The sequence below is a fragment of the Lynx canadensis genome, chromosome B1 (genome assembly GCF_007474595.2).
Source record: "Lynx canadensis isolate LIC74 chromosome B1, mLynCan4.pri.v2, whole genome shotgun sequence".
NCBI lineage: Eukaryota > Metazoa > Chordata > Mammalia > Carnivora > Felidae > Lynx > Lynx canadensis.
The window spans coordinates 149,852,738-149,869,056 of record NC_044306.2 but is presented as its reverse complement, the minus strand read 5'-3'; the positions used below and the strand labels follow the sequence as shown (position 1 = coordinate 149,869,056).

Sequence of the window (16,319 nt, the reverse complement as noted above, 5' to 3'; positions counted from 1 at the left end):
TGCAGGGCTGGTTCAATATCCACAAACCAATCAATGTGATACATCACATCAGTAAAAGAAAGGACAAGAACCACATGATCCTCTCAACAGATGCAAAGATAGCATCTGACAAATTACAGCATCCTTTCTTGATAAAAACCTTCAGGAAAGTAGGGATAGAAGGATCATACCTCAAGATCATAAAAGCCATATATGAAAGACCCACTGCTAATATCATTCTCAATAGGGAAAAACTGAGAGCTTTCCCCCTAAGTTCAGGAATATGACAGGGATGTCCACTGTCACCACTGTTATTCAGAATATGTTTATCTTTGTAAGAAACCATCAAAATGTCTTCCAAAGTGGCTGTACCATTTTGCATTCCCACTCGCAGAATGTGAGAGTTCCTGTTCCACAACTTGCCAGCATTTAGCCTTTGTCACTATTCTGCATTTTGACCATTCTAATAGATGTAGAGCACTATCTTATTATTTTAATTTGCATTTCTTTCATGGCACATGATATGGAGCATCTTTATATATGCTTATTTGCCAACTGTATATCTTCTTTGGTGAGGTGTCTCTCTTTGTCCTATTTTTAATTGTTATGTGTTTTCTTATTATTGAGTTTTAAGAGTTTAAAAACATATATAACAATCTTTTATCAGATATGCCTGTTGCAAATATGTTCTATCAATCAGCGTCTTATCTTTTCATTCTCTTGACACTGTCTTTTATAGAGCAGAAGTTTTTTAATTTTGATGAAGTCCAGCTTATTCATTATTTTTATTTTGTGTCTTTGGTGTTGTTTATAAAAAGCCATTGACATACCCAACATGATCTATGTTTTTTCCTATGTTATCTTCTAGAAGTTTTATAGTGTTGGGTTTTACATTTAGATCTATGATTCACTAATAGCTAAATTTTGTGAAGGGTGTATGTTCTGTACCTACATGCTTTTTTTTTTTTTTTTTTTGCATGTGGATATCCAGTTGTTCCAGCATCATTTCTTGAAAAGACTATCTCTATCTATTGTACTACTTTTGCTTCTTTGTCAAAGATCAGTTGACTCTCTTGTGTGGGTCTATTTCTGGTCTCTCTATTATTTCCTTTTCTTGTCTTAGTCCCTTAGCTAGAAGTTTCAGTATTACATTAAAGAGGTATGGAGAGAGATGACATTTTGCCTAGTATACAATCTTGGAAGAAAAGCTTTCAGTTTTCCATCATTAAAGATGATTTTAGCTGTAGGATTTTATTTTTAACTTTTTTGTTTTTGTTTTTTAGCTATACATTTTTTGTGGATATTATTTATCAAGTTGAAGAAAGTCCTTGTTATGCCTAATTTACTGAGAATTTTTAACATGAATTGGGGTTGGATTTTAACAAATAATTTTTCTGCATCTATTGATATCCTCTTGTGTTTTTTGTTTGTTTTTGTTTTGTTTTTTTTTTTTTTAGTCTCTTGTGATGGGTAACATTAATTGATTTTTGAATGGTGAACTGGTCTTGCATACTTAGAGTAAATCCTACCTGATGATGGTATATAATTTTTTTTATACATTGTTGGATTCACTTTGCTAATATTTTGTTAAGGATTTTGGATCTATGTTTATGAGAAATATTGGTCTATAGTTTTCTTTTGCTGTAATGTTTTTGTCTGGTTTTGATATTTGGACAATACTGGCACCATAGAATGACTTAGGAAGTATTCCCTCTGCTTCTATCCTCTAAAAGTGATTATAGAAAATTAGTATAATGTCATTATTAAATATTTTGTAGAGGGGGCAGCTGGGAGGCTCAGTCAGTTAAGCATCTGACTCTTGGTTTCGGCTCAGGTCATGATCTCATGGTCATGGGATTGAGCCCCATGTTGGGCTCCATGCTGAGCATGGAGCCTGCTTGGAATTCTCTCTCCCTCTTTCTCTGCCTCTTTCTCTATCAAAATAAATAAATAAACGTTTAAGAAAAAAATAAATATTTAGTAAAATTCACCAACAAACAGCCTGGTGCTTTCTGTCTTGGATGAGTAATTATTAACCCAATTTATTAGATACAGGGTTATTTAGATTGTCCACTTGTCCTCGTGTGAGATTTGGTAAATTATGTATTTCAAGGAACTGTGTTTTTCATGGAATTTGTGGGCAAATAATTATTCATAGTGTTCACTTGTTATCCTTTTTAATGTCCATAGCATCCGTAGTGATATCCTTTCTTTTAAGTTTTTTATTTTGTTTAGGTTGGCTAGAGTCTGATCAATTTTATTGATCTTTTCAACATATCACATTTTTTTTCCTTGATTTTTTCTGTTGATTTCCTGTTTTCTGTTTCATTGATTTCTGCTTTAATTCTTATTATTTATTTTCTTCTGCTTACTTTGAATTTAATTTACTCTTCTTTTGCTAGTTTTCCAAGGTAGAAATTTAGATTATTGATTTTAGATCTTTCTTTTCCTTTTTTATATTGAGGTATAATTGACATACATTGTATTAATTTCAGATGTAAAACATGGTGATTTCATATTTGCATATATTGCTAAATGGTCAACACGACACCTAGTTTACATCCACAACCATACGTAGTTACAGAATTTTTTTCTTTTGATGACAACTTTTAAGACCTACTTTGTCAACAACTTTCAAATATGCTATGTAGTATTATTAACTATAGTCGCTATGCTGTACATTACATTTTCACGACTTTTTATTTTATAACTGCAAGTTTGTACCTTTTGCCTCCCTTCACCCATTTTACCCAGCCCCCACCCCTGCTTTGGTAATGACCAATCTGTTCTGTTTATGGCCTTGTTATTTTGTTTGTTTGCTTTTTTCACAGGTAACTGAAATTATATTGTATTTGTCTTTCTCTGTCTGGTTTATTTCACTTAACATAAACCAAACTCGGGAACGAGAGTAGAATGCTGGTTAACAGTGCTCGGGGCTGGGGCAAATGGGGATTGTTGGTCAAAAGGTACAAAATTCCAACCACAAGATGAGGAAGTTCTGGGGATCTATTATTCAACATAGTCACTATAGTTAACAATATTGTATTATATACTTGATAGTTGCTAGGAGAGTAAATATTGAATGAATAGTTTAATGATTTGTTAGATCCATTGACATCACTACAATTAAGTCAATGTAAAGAATAATGCAGATCTTAAAATATTCTGTGTCAAATATATATTTGTTAAAAAGAAAGGCAAAATGAATATTTAATAATTGCTTCTATTGGCAAAAAAGGAAAAAAAGACATATATAAATACTTATGCTTAATGATGCATAGATAATATCTTGCTGTAATGACAGGAATAGTTAATAATACTTATGTAGAAGAAATATGAAGCCAGTTATTATTCACTATATATATTTTTGTTCCGTTTGAATTTTTTAGCCATTTGTATTAGTTATCTTTTATTATGAGATTGAGAATTAAATCATATTCATGGTGCATTCAGAATTTCCTGGTAAAGAAAATGAGAGAATGAAAATCAACAAAAGTACACAATGAAACAAACAAACAAACAAACAAACCTGTTAAAGATGATAGAGTTTAAAAATTACCATAGATCCTAAGGACTACATTTAATCCATAAAATTTATACATACAGAATCTTATAACTTTCCCCTATATGCATAATATGACAAATGTCCTAAAATCTTATTGATTAGAACTAGGAAAACATCCTTAGTTTTCAGAATATATTTATGTTTTTATGTCTTGCATTTCTTTTCTGACAATAGAATTGAGGCCAAGATACTGTCTGATTTACTTTAAATCCATAGAGCCCAACACACTGCCTACACCCAGGTAGTGTTTCTGGTGCTTAAATTATTTACTGTGAAATTGGCATAGTATAGATTTAAATCATGTATAAACCTCAGGATTTTTAAAGTGCCTTCCTTTGAATATACATTTGTGAAAAAAGGTATCTACTGGGAAGTCAGTGTTATGGACTGACTTGTGTTCCTCTAACACTCATGTATTGAAATCTGATTATATTTTGAGTTAAGTCCTTTAAAGATGTAATCAAGCTTAAGTGAGGTCCTAAGAGTGGGCCTTAATCCAATATCACTGGTCTTCTTATAAGAAGAGGATGAGACACTGGGACTATATATCCACAGAGGAAATACCATGAGAGAACATAGCAAAAAAAAAGTGGTCACATTACAAGCTAGGAGACAGGCCTGAAGAGAAACTGGCCTGGCAACACCTTGGTTATGGACTTCTAGCATCCAAACTATGAGAAAACAAATTTCTGTTGTTTCTGCCACTTAGTCTGCGGTATTTAGTTGTGGCAGACCTACAAAACTAATACAGAGAGTTAAATTAGTTAATATTGATGGAATCAAATGAGACCTATCTGTGTAAAAATAACAAAGCAAAACCATTCCTAATAGAAAAATGCAAACCATTAAAAATAGATGGAATATATATGTAAGTAGTGAAGTAAAAAAAAAAAACATGCTTCTTTCAACACCTAAAGCTATAATTTTTTACAGTTTTCCATTTCATTGTTCAAGTTTCTGTGTAGTACTTCCCGAAGAAGTACAAAGCATCCTAGGAAACTTTTCAGTATGACTAGCTACGATGAAACAATTCACTTAAGACTTACTGAAGCTTCATCCCAAATTTACAAAAGGGGTAAGAATGTCAGGGACTCAGATTCAACACAGAGAATACTATAAATTTTGAATGTAATAATCCATGATTCTCAAAATTTGTGGGAAACAATTCAGGCAAAATAAATTACATGCAAAGTTAATCCCATTGTTAATATAGCTCAGTTTTCAGTTTATTACTGGAATAAGGCAAGGAGATTATATTATTCTTACAACAAACGTTACACTTTTTTGACCAATAAAAAGTCAAATCTCCTCCACTATGAAAACTCAGTATACAAGACTTTTTTGTGATACCCTATATTGGACAAAAAATACATCTTCCATTAGGTTGACATTTATTAGTGTGTTTCATATTTTGTTTTGTTTTGATAACAATCTTTAAGTATCAAGGTTTCTTACAAAATGGTTAGATGACTTTAAAGAAAGGGTAACCAAGACTTATTGCCTCTCCCTCCCAATTGGTTGTTGATAACAATCATTGATATCACTTATGAAGTTTTATGTGAAAGTGAAACTTTTAAAAATACACTCTTCATTTTCCTAGGCTTTTCTTAAACCACCTAAGTTTCCTAACTCCTTTAGAATGAGGAGCACTCTCTTACCTAATGCATCACTGTAAAACTGGTCCCAAAGCTGAGTATCATATCGTTGGATCCAGAAGTCAAAGAAAATGGAGAACATTAAATTTTTTACCCTTTCCAGAAACGTCATTCTGTCTGATAGTGCCGCCATGGTAACAGGCACATAGGAAAGTGGAACCGGAAGTTTCCCACAATATTTTTCCAGCGTGTAACCCATGGAATACCTTAGTGTATACACAAAAGGGACTTCCAGCAACTCAGCAATCAGCTCTCCACAGGGTAACACCGGGTCTATGACCATTACATTGTAGTTGGTTTCCTGGAGTTTCTTCATCATTGACTGGTTGTAGACTACACTCTCACACTGGAGTCTTAAATGTCCAGTTATTTGAAGAAGGAATTGTTGCAGTTTCATTGCTGACTGCCAGAGTGACAATGTTGGCATAACATTAGCAGCTATATCTAAAAAGTCATCTAGCGTTTTCTCAGCAGTCTCTCTGTTTTGTGGCACAGGGATCACCTCAAAGTTCATTGAAGAAGGCTTGCTGTAGTCGATGATGAAACTCTGTGGAGACACCAACACGGTCACCTCGTGGCCCCTTTCTGTGAGTTCCTCCAGTATGATCTTTAGGTTGAGCCAGTGGCTCATGTCACAGGGCCACACCAGGACCTTCCCACAGAGTCCACAGCCAGCGTAGCAGAGCTGCAGCAGCACAATTGCTGAAATCCACTTCTTAGGGACCATGACAGCGGTTCCCTCAGACACTGCTCTGCAGAGGTTAAATGTTTGCAGAGCACAGAGCTGAAGACGCAATTTAGATACAGATCAAGTTAAAAATTAATTTCTAGAGTTAGGAAATGATACTGCGTAGAGAACTTTGTCAATAGCGTGCACTGGGCACAGTACTATAGGATATTTGTTAGGAGAATGCATGAAATATTTACATATTCTGGAGGAAACGGCTGCAGCATTTTAGGAGTTCATTTTAAATATATTAAAATAAAAATGATACTTTTTAATGGACAATTTCTAATTACAATAGAACCCATTTAAGAAAGCCTAGTAAATAATATGGTATATCTTATGGAACATGATGATTGATAATTTGGGAAAACAAAAATGTAGGTCTTGACATAAAGTTGGTTGTATGATAGTATATGGACAAGATGCACACATCACATAACATCACAATAACAATAGGAAGAGTATACTAAATATTATACTAAGGTACAATATTTCCAGGCTCCAGAAGATGCTATCACTCCAATGTGGAAAAAAAATCTCACAAAGCTTCAGGATATGGGTGCCTTTCATTGAGCCCAGTAGCGAACATGACAGAAGATGGGTTCTGAAGGTGAATGGAAGACAAGGAGAAAAAGAATGATGATGTGGAAATGATGGCCATTTAAGTATGCAGTTATCAGTTCAGTATGCATAGAGTCAAGGCTAACACAGAACAGTATAGACAAAGAAAATACTAGTTAAAACAGAGCACTTTGGAGAGTCTTGAGTGCCATACTCTGGGTTCAATTTTAATTTCCACAAAAGAGGTCTACTCAGATTTTCAAATCATGTCCAGAAAATGATCATATGTGTCCTATAATAAAACTCTTCCAGAATCTAAATAGGATTTGAGTGGTAGGGAAAAAACAATCTGTAAGAGGCTAAAAGTAAATATTAGGAAAACAAGATTTGATGAGTGTCAGGGAAAATATAATATTGGTTTGTGAATGGAAATCACAGAATGAGTCTTAAAAAACAAAGAAGTGCTCAGTTTGTAGTTTGACCAACCGGAGTAATGGATATGACTAGCAAAACCACAAAATGTTAGATAAGTAGTAGCTATGGAAAAGTTTTTGACCTTCAGTGTGTGAGTTAATAATTGGACATGTCTGTGGAAATATTAATTGGGCTGTGAACACTACAATCTCAAGGGAGGGGTAAAATTTAGAAGTGTAGATGTTGTGTGCAATCATCCATCTATACTTTAACCCAATTTCAGTTCCTCTACAAATCCTTTAATATTTCATACCTCCAAAAAACAAGTTTTTAGCGCATAGTGTATGCCAGATTCTATATTATGCACAGGGCATAAACAAGAAAGACCACTTCAGGTTCAAAATGAGTTCACAGATTACTGCAGAAAATGTCATTGGAACCAATACTTATTCTACAAATATAATGGAGATGGATCTTAGATGGTCAGAACGAATTGAGGAAGGCAAGCCCACGAAGGAGGTTGCTTACTGGAAGAAGAGAATAATGCAATAATGCTTTAGCAAAGTCTTTAAGAGCAGTTGGTAGCCACCAGGTTGAAAAGTATCATTTGGAAGTAAAAGAGAATACTAATGTATCTATGTTCTAAGAAGTGTAAATAGGGAGGGTTTCCGGAAGATGGCGGCGTAGGAGGACGCTGGGCTCACCGCTCGTCCTGCTGATCACTTAGATTCCACCCACACCTGCCTAAATAACCCAGAAAACCGCCAGAGGATTAGCAGAACGGAGTCTCCGGAGCCAAGCGCAGATGAGAGGCCCACGGAAGAGGGTAGGAAGGACGGCGAGCCGGTGCGCGCTCCACAGACTGGCGGGAGGGAGCCGCAGCGGAGGGGCGGCTCGCCGGCCAAGCAGAGCCCCCGAGTCTGGCTGGCAAAAGCGGAGGCGCCTGAAGGACTGTGTTCCGACAGCAAGCGCGACTTAGCGTCTGGGAGGTCATAAGTTAACAGCTCTGCTCGGAAAGCGGGAAGGCTGGAGGACAAAGGGAGGGAGAGCTGCTGAGCCCCCGGACGACAGAGCTCAGTTTGGTGGGGAACAAAGGCGCTCACCAGCGCCATCTCCCCCGCCCATCCCCCAGCCAAAATCCCAAAGAGAACCAGTTCGTGCCAGGGAACTTGCTCGCTCCGAGCAAACACCCAACTCTGCGCTTCTGCAGAGCCAAACCTCCTGCAGCGGATCTGACTCCCTCCTGCTGCCACAGGGCCCCTCCTGAAGTGGATCACCTAAGGAGAAGCGAGCTAAGCCTGCCCCTCCTGCCCCTGTGCACCTTGCCGACCCACCCCAGCTAATACGCCAGATCCCCAGCATCACAAGCCTGGCAGTGTGCAAGTAGCCCAGATGGGCCACGCCACCCCACAGTGAATCCCGCCCCTAGGAGAGGGGAAGAGAAGGCACACACCAGTCTCACTGTGGCCCCAGCGGTAGGCTGGGAGCAGACATCAGGTCTGACTGCGGCTCCGCCCACCAACTCCAGTTATACACCACAGCACAGGGGAAGTGCCCTGCAGGTCCTCACCATGCCAGGGACTATCCAAAATGACCAAGCGGAAGAATTCCCCTCAGAAGAATCTCCAGGAAATAACAACAGCTAATGAGCTGATCAAAAAGGATTTAAATAATATAACAGAAAGTGAATTTAGAATAATAGTCATAAAATTAATCGCTGGGCTTGAAAACAGTATACAGGACAGCAGAGAATCTCTTGCTACAGAGATCAAGGGACTAAGGAGCAGTCACGAGGAGCTGAAAAACGCTTTAAACGAAATGCATAACAAAATGGAAACCACCATGGCTCGGATTGAAGAGGCAGAGGAGAGAATAGGTGAACTAGAAGATAAAGTTATGGAAAAAGAGGAAGCTGAGAAAAAGAGAGATAAAAAAATCCAGGAGTATGAGGGGAAAATTAGAGAACTAAGTGATACACTAAAAAGAAATAATATACGCATAATTGGTATCCCAGAGGAGGAAGAGAGAGGGAAAGGTGCTGAAGGGGTACTTGAAGAAATAATAGCTGAGAACTTCCCGGAACTGGGGAAGGAAAAAGGCATTGAAATCCAAGAGGCACGGAGAACTCCCTTCAGACGTAACTTGAATCGATCTTCTGCACGACATATCATAGTGAAACTGGCAAAATACAAGGATAAAGAGAAAATTCTGAAAGCAGCAAGGGGTAAACGTGCCCTCACATATAAAGGGAGACCTATAAGACTTGTGACGGATCTCTCTTTTGAAACTTGGCAGGCCAGAAAGAATTGGCACGAGATTTTCAGTGTGCTAGACAGAAAAAATATGCAGCCGAGAATCCTTTATCCAGCAAGTCTGTCATTTAGAATAGAAGGAGAGATAAAGGTCTTCCCAAACAAACAAAAACTGAAGGAATTTGTCACCACTAAACCAGCCCTACAAGAGATCCTAAGGGGGACCCTGTGAGACAAAGTACCAGAGACATCACTACAAGCATAAAACATACAGACATCACAATGACTCTAAACCCGTATCTTTCTATAATAACACTGAATGTAAATGGATTAAATGCGCCAACCAAAAGACATAGGGTATCAGAATGGATCAAAAAACAAGACCCATCTATTTGCTGTCTACAAGAGACTCATTTTAGACCTGAGGACACCTTTAGATTGAGAGTGAGGGGATGGAGAACTATTTATCATGCTACTGGAAGCCAAAAGAAAGCTGGAGTAGCCATACTTATATCAGACAAACTAGACTTTAAATTAAAGGCTGTAACAAGAGATGAAGAAGGACATTATATAATAGTTACAGGGTCTATCCATCAGGAAGAGCTAACAATTATAAATGTCTATGCGCCGAATACCAGAGCCCCCAAATATATAAAACAATTACTCATAAACAGAAGCAACCTTATTGATAAGAATGTGGTAATTGCAGGGGACTTTAACACCCCACTTACAGAAATGGATAGATCATCTAGACACACGGTCAATAAAGAAACAAGGGCCCTGAATGAGACATTGGATCAGATGGACTTGACAGATATATTTAGAACTCTGCATCCCAAAGCAACAGAATATACTTTCTTCTCGAGTGCACATGGAACATTCTCCAAGATAGATCATATACTGGGTCACAAAACAGCCCTTCATAAGTTTACAAGAATTGAAATTATACCATGCATACTTTCAGACCACAATGCTATGAAGCTTGAAATCAACCACAGGAAAAAGTCTGGAAAACCTCCAAAAGCATGGAGGTTAAAGAACACCCTACTAACGAATGAGTGGGTCAACCAGGCAATTAGAGAAGAAATCAAAAAATATATGGAAACAAACGAAAATGAAAATACAACAATCCAAACGCTTTGGGATGCAGTGAAGGCAGTCCTGAGAGGAAAGTACATTGCAATCCAGGCCTATCTCAAGAAACAAGAAAAATCCCAAATACAAAATCTAACAGCACACCTAAAGGAAATAGAAGCAGAACAGCAAAGGCAGCCTAAACCCAGCAGAAGAAGAGAAATAATAAAGATCAGAGCAGAAATAAACAATATAGAATCTAAAAAAACTGTAGAGCAGATCAACGAAACCAAGAGTTGGTTTTTTGAAAAAATAAACAAAATTGACAAACCTCTAGCCAGGCTGCTCAAAGAGAAAAGGGAGATGACCCAAATAGATAAAGTCATGAATGAAAATGGAATTATGACAACCAATCCCTCAGAGATACAAACAATTATCAGGGAATACTATGAAAAATTATATGCCAACGAATTGGACAACCTGGAAGAAATGGACAAATTCCTGAACACCCACACTCTTCCAAAACTCAATCAGGAGGAAATAGAAAGCTTGAACAGACCCATAACCAGCGAAGAAATTGAATCGGTTATCAACAATCTCCCAACAAATAAGAGTCCAGGACCAGATGGCTTCCCAGGGGAGTTCTACCAGACGTTTAAAGCAGAGATAATACCTATCCTTCTCAAGCTATTCCAAGAAATAGAAAGGGAAGGAAAACTTCCAGACTCATTCTATGAAGCCAGTATTACTTTGATTCCTAAACCAGACAGAGACCCAGTAAGAAAAGAGAACTACAGGCCAATATCCCTGATGAATATGGATGCAAAAATTCTCAATAAGATACTAGCAAATCGAATTCAACAGCATATAAAAAGAATTATTCACCATGATCAAGTGGGATTCATTCCTGGGATGCAGGGCTGGTTCAACATTCGCAAATCAACCAACGTGATACATTACATTAACAAAAGAAAAGAGAAGAACCATATGATCCTGTCAATCGATGCAGAAAAGGCCTTTGACAAAATCCAGCACCCTTTCTTAATAAAACCCTTGAGAAAGTCGGGATAGAAGGAACATACTTAAAGATCATAAAAGCCATTTATGAAAAGCCCACAGCTAACATCATCCTCAACGGGGAAAAACTGAGAACTTTTTCCCTGAGATCAGGAACACGACAGGGATGCCCACTCTCACCGCTGTTGTTTAACATAGTGCTGGAAGTTCTAGCATCAGCAATCAGACAACAAAAGGAAATCAAAGGCATCCAAATTGGCAAAGATGAAGTCAAGCTTTCGCTTTTTGCAGATGACATGATATTATACATGGAAAATCCGATAGACTCCACCAAAAGTCTGCTAGAACTGATACATGAATTCAGCAAAGTTGCAGGATACAAAATCAATGTACAGAAATCAGTTGCATTCTTATACACTAACAACGAAGCCACAGAAAGACAAATAAAGAAACTGATCCCATTCACAATTGCACCAAGAAGCATAAAATACCTAGGAATAAATCTAACCAAAGATGTAAAGGATCTGTATGCTGAAAACTATAGAAAGCTTATGAAGGTAATTGAAGAAGATTTAAAGAAATGGAAAGACATTCCCTGCTCATGGATTGGAAAAATAAATATTGTCAAAATGTCAATACTACCCAAAGCTATCTACACATTCAATGCAATCCCAATCAAAATTGCACCAGCATTCTTCTCGAAACTAGAACAAGCAATCCTAAAATTCATATGGAACCACAAAAGGCCCCGAATAGCCAAAGGAATTTTGAAGAAGAAGACCAAAGCAGGAGGCATCACAATCCCAGACTTTAGCCTCTACTACAAAGCTGTCATCATCAAGACAGCATGGTATTGGCACAAAAACAGACACACAGACCAATGGAATAGAATAGAAACCCCAGAACTGGACCCACAAACGTATGGCCAACTCATCTTTGACAAAGCAGGAAAGAACATCCAATGGAAAAAAGACAGTCCCTTTAACAAATGGTGCTGGGAGAACTGGACAGCAACATGCAGAAGGTTGAAACTAGACCACTTTCTCACACCATTCACAAAAATAAACTCAAAATGGATAAAGGACCTGAGTGTGAGACAGGAAACCATCAAAACCTTAGAGGAGAAAGCAGGAAAAGACCTCTCTGACCTCAGCCGTAGCAATCTCTTACTCGACACATCCCCAAAGGCAAGGGAATTAAAAGCAAAAGTGAACTACTGGGACCTTATGAAGTTAAAAAGCTTCTGCACAGCAAAGGAAACAACCAACAAAACTAAAAGGCAACCAACGGAATGGGAAAAGATATTTGCAAATGACATATCGGACAAAGGGCTAGTATCCAAAATCTATAAAGAGCTCACCAAACTCCACACCCGAGAAACAAATAACCCAGTGAAGAAATGGGCAGAAACCATGAATAGACACTTCTCTAAAGAAGACATCCGGATGGCCAACAGGCACATGAAAAGATGTTCAGCGTCGCTCCTTATCAGGGAAATACAAATCAAAACCACACTCAGGTATCACCTCACGCCAGTCAGAGTGGCCAAAATGAACAAATCAGGAGACTATAGATGCTGGAGAGGATATGGAGAAACGGGAACCCTCTTGCACTGTTGGTGGGAATGCAAATTGGTGCAGCCGCTCTGGAAAGCAGTGTGGAGGTTCCTCAGAAAATTAAAAATAGACCTACCCTATGACCCAGCAATAGCACTGCTAGGAATTTATCCAAGGGATACAGGAGTACTGATGCATAGGGGCACTTGTACCCCAATGTTCATAGCAGCACTGTCAACAATAGCCAAATTATGGAAAGAGCCTAAATGTCCATCAACTGATGAATGGATAAAGAAATTGTGGTTTATATACACAATGGAATACTACGTGGCAATGAGAAAAAATGAAATAGGGCCTTTTGTAGCAACGTGGATGGAACTGGAGAGTGTGATGCTAAGTGAAATAAGCCATACAGAGAAAGACAGATACCATATGGTTTCACTCTTATGTGGATCCTGAGAAACTTAACAGGAACCCATGGGGGAGGGGAAGGAACAAAAAAAAAAGAGGTTAGAGTGAGAGAGAGCCAAAGCATAAGAGACTGTTAAAAACTGAGAACAAACTGAGGGTTGATGGGGGGTGGGAGGGAGGGGAGGGTGGGTGATGGGTATTGAAGAGGGCTCCTTTTGGGATGAGCACTGGGTGTTGTATGGAAACCAATTTGACAATAAATTTCATATATAAAATAAAAAAAAATAAAGTTATCGTAAAGATAAAAAAAAAGTGTAAATAGTTATATCAATGTTATATTCAGTGACAAAATTATATTCAATTAGATAAATTGTCAGGGACATACTGAAATTTCAAGTCCCTTGAGAATTTTTCTGTTGCACTAAAAAGAAGACCCAAAGTAGAATTGTTTAAAAGATGCAAAGATAAATCTAGCATCAAATCTCCAGCCAATCCTGCATAATTAGAATTTGTTTATAAGGAAAGGAGGCTTCATGACTGAGATCCATAAATATTAACAGAGACCATAAATATTGACAGAAACAGAGACCATAAATACTAACACAGTGATTTGAAATATTATTTGAAATGAAGTATATAATTATTTTTTTCAGTGTTTAAGATTATGAAAGCAAAGCCTAAAAGCATAAGGAGCAAGAGATTAAAAAGAATAATTGCCTGGACACCTGGGTGATTCAATCGCTTAAGCATCAGACTCTTGATCTGGGCTCTGGTTGTGATCTCATTGTTTGTGAGTTTGAGACCTCCATCCGGCTCTTTGCTGATGGCACTGAGACTGCTTGGGGTTCTGTCTCTCCCTCTCTCTACCCCTCCCCCATTTGTGCTCTCTCTCTAAAATACTCTCTGTCAAAATAAATAAATTAAAAAAAACAAAACAAAAAGAATAATTGTGAAAAATTACTAAAGAACCAAAAATAATTTCTAGAAATTACAAATTCAACAAATGAAATTTAAAACTCAATAGATATAGTAAAGAGTAAATTAGATACCCCTGTAGAAATAAAACATAACCCAGAAGAGAAATCTTAAAGATAGTCTTTAGAATTAAGTTCTGAATAAAAACACATGGAATACGAAATAGGATAGAATGGTTAAGAGACATGGAGATTAAACTAAGATATCTGCATCCAAACGTTGGTTTGACCTACTTGGTGTCTCCTCTCTCAACTCCTTTTCTACTCTTTAAAGCTGGCTCTTCTTCATGCAACCAGACTGCAAAACCAAGCCCTAAATTTTAGTTCTCTCAAACATATCTTCCAGTGTCTTTTAATTTTTTAATAATTTTAGACAAAAAAGTTACAAGTGAAGTATTGAGACTTCTTTATACCCTGCAGTAATTATTACTCTATCACTATTGTGTTGGCCTAATGGTGAATTACCATTTTCATGATTCCTTATGTAGTTACTAACTGGAATTTTACTGTAAAGGATTGCAAAAATATGTGCAAACATATGGTTAGTATAATTTGCATGGTCTCACAGTATCTCCCTACAAGATATGTATTAATTACATAGGGAGAATCCTGGCAGAAACTATCCTATATAAATTATAAAAATTATCATCAATAGTGATAATCGATTTATATGATGTACCTCCAGATATGCCACACTGTGAAGGACACAGATTGCTTCTGTAGTATTCTTACCGAAAATGTAGAATCCCACTCTAATCGTGAGAATATATCAGAAAACCCAAATTGAAGGATATTATATATATATATATATATATGTATATACATATATATGTGTGTGTGTGTATATATATATATATATATATGTAAGTGATGAATCATTGAAACCAAGATTACACTGAATGTTAACTAACATGAATTTAAATATATAAATATATAAATATATATATATATATAAAAATATAAATTATATTTATATATGTATAATGCCTCATACTCTTCATAAACAAGAGGCAAAGAAAGACTGTGTGAACTATCACAAGTTGGAAAAAAGTAAGGACCCTGGACAAATAAATGCAAGAGGGGAACCTGCATTATTTACTGGAAAGAAAAAAATTAGAAAGATAATTGACATTTAATAAGAATCCTAGTTTTGATCATTTTATTATGCTTATGTAAAATGTTATTATTAACAACATAATTAAAAATTTTTCACTCTTTCTATTTTTAATTTTTTTAATGTTTCTTTTTGAAGGAGAGAGAGATAGTGTGTGAAGAAGGGAGAGGTAGAGAGAGAGGGAGACACAGAATCTGAAACAGGCTCCAGGCTCTGAGCTGTCAGCACCAAGCCTGTGCGGGACTCCAACGCATGAACCATGAGATCATGACCCTGAGCTGAAGTCGGACTCTTAACCCACTGAGCCACCCAGGCGCCCCATCATTCTTTCTATTTTTAATTGGCATTTAAGAAATAGCCTGTTTATTAATTCATTTATGCATATCAGTATAATGCATATAAATTTATTTTATTTTATATATTTTATCTAGCTATTATCATTATTTAAAATTTTTTTCAATTTATTTTTTGAGAGAGAGCAAGCCAGGGAAGGGCAGAGAGAGAGGGAGAGAGAAAAATCCCAAGCAGTTCTGTGCTGTCAGGGTAGAGCCCGACGCAGGGCTCCAACTCAGGAACTGTGAGTCAGAACCACGAGTCAGATGCTTACCAACTGAAGACCCCCCCAGGGGCCTCTCAGCTATTGTCATTATTTATTTTTATTATTCAGTTTGTCCCAGATTTTGGAAACTTTTCCATATATTTTTTCCTATTTCCTTTTGATATGACCCCATTCTTTTAAAGCAATTTTCACTTTCTATTACTATAAGATATTTCAGGCTTAGTTACTATTTTCACTTCCTCAACCTTAAAATCAACCATGTCTCCAAGGAACACTGTTTCATTTTAGTAGAGAATGGCCTTTAAAAATCAAGATGAGAATGCTAAATGTGTTCATTGCTACTGACATGTTAGTTTTAATCAGAAAGTAAACAAGCAAATATAATTGCACATCCTAATACTGTTATAAATCCCTATCTATAGTTTCTATATCTAGCCTTCTCTGTTTATTCCCAAGTCCTT

General features: G+C 36.9%; 1 protein-coding gene across 5 annotated transcripts in view; it reads right to left on the bottom strand.

Annotated features, from left to right (window-relative positions):
• Nucleotides 1-16,319, bottom strand: part of LOC115512583 (UDP-glucuronosyltransferase 2A1) — a 68,087-nt gene that overhangs the window by 17,879 nt on the left and 33,889 nt on the right. The window contains exon 1 of one of the 5 annotated variants that reach the window (XM_030313747.1): nt 5,203-5,948. The exons of the other annotated variants lie outside the window; for them this stretch is intronic. Within the exon in view, the coding sequence (XP_030169607.1) occupies nt 5,203-5,926 (724 nt within the window). The 5' untranslated portion in view covers nt 5,927-5,948. Of the gene's footprint in view, nt 1-5,202; nt 5,949-16,319 lie in introns of those variants that run through there. 5 annotated transcript variants of the gene reach the window in all.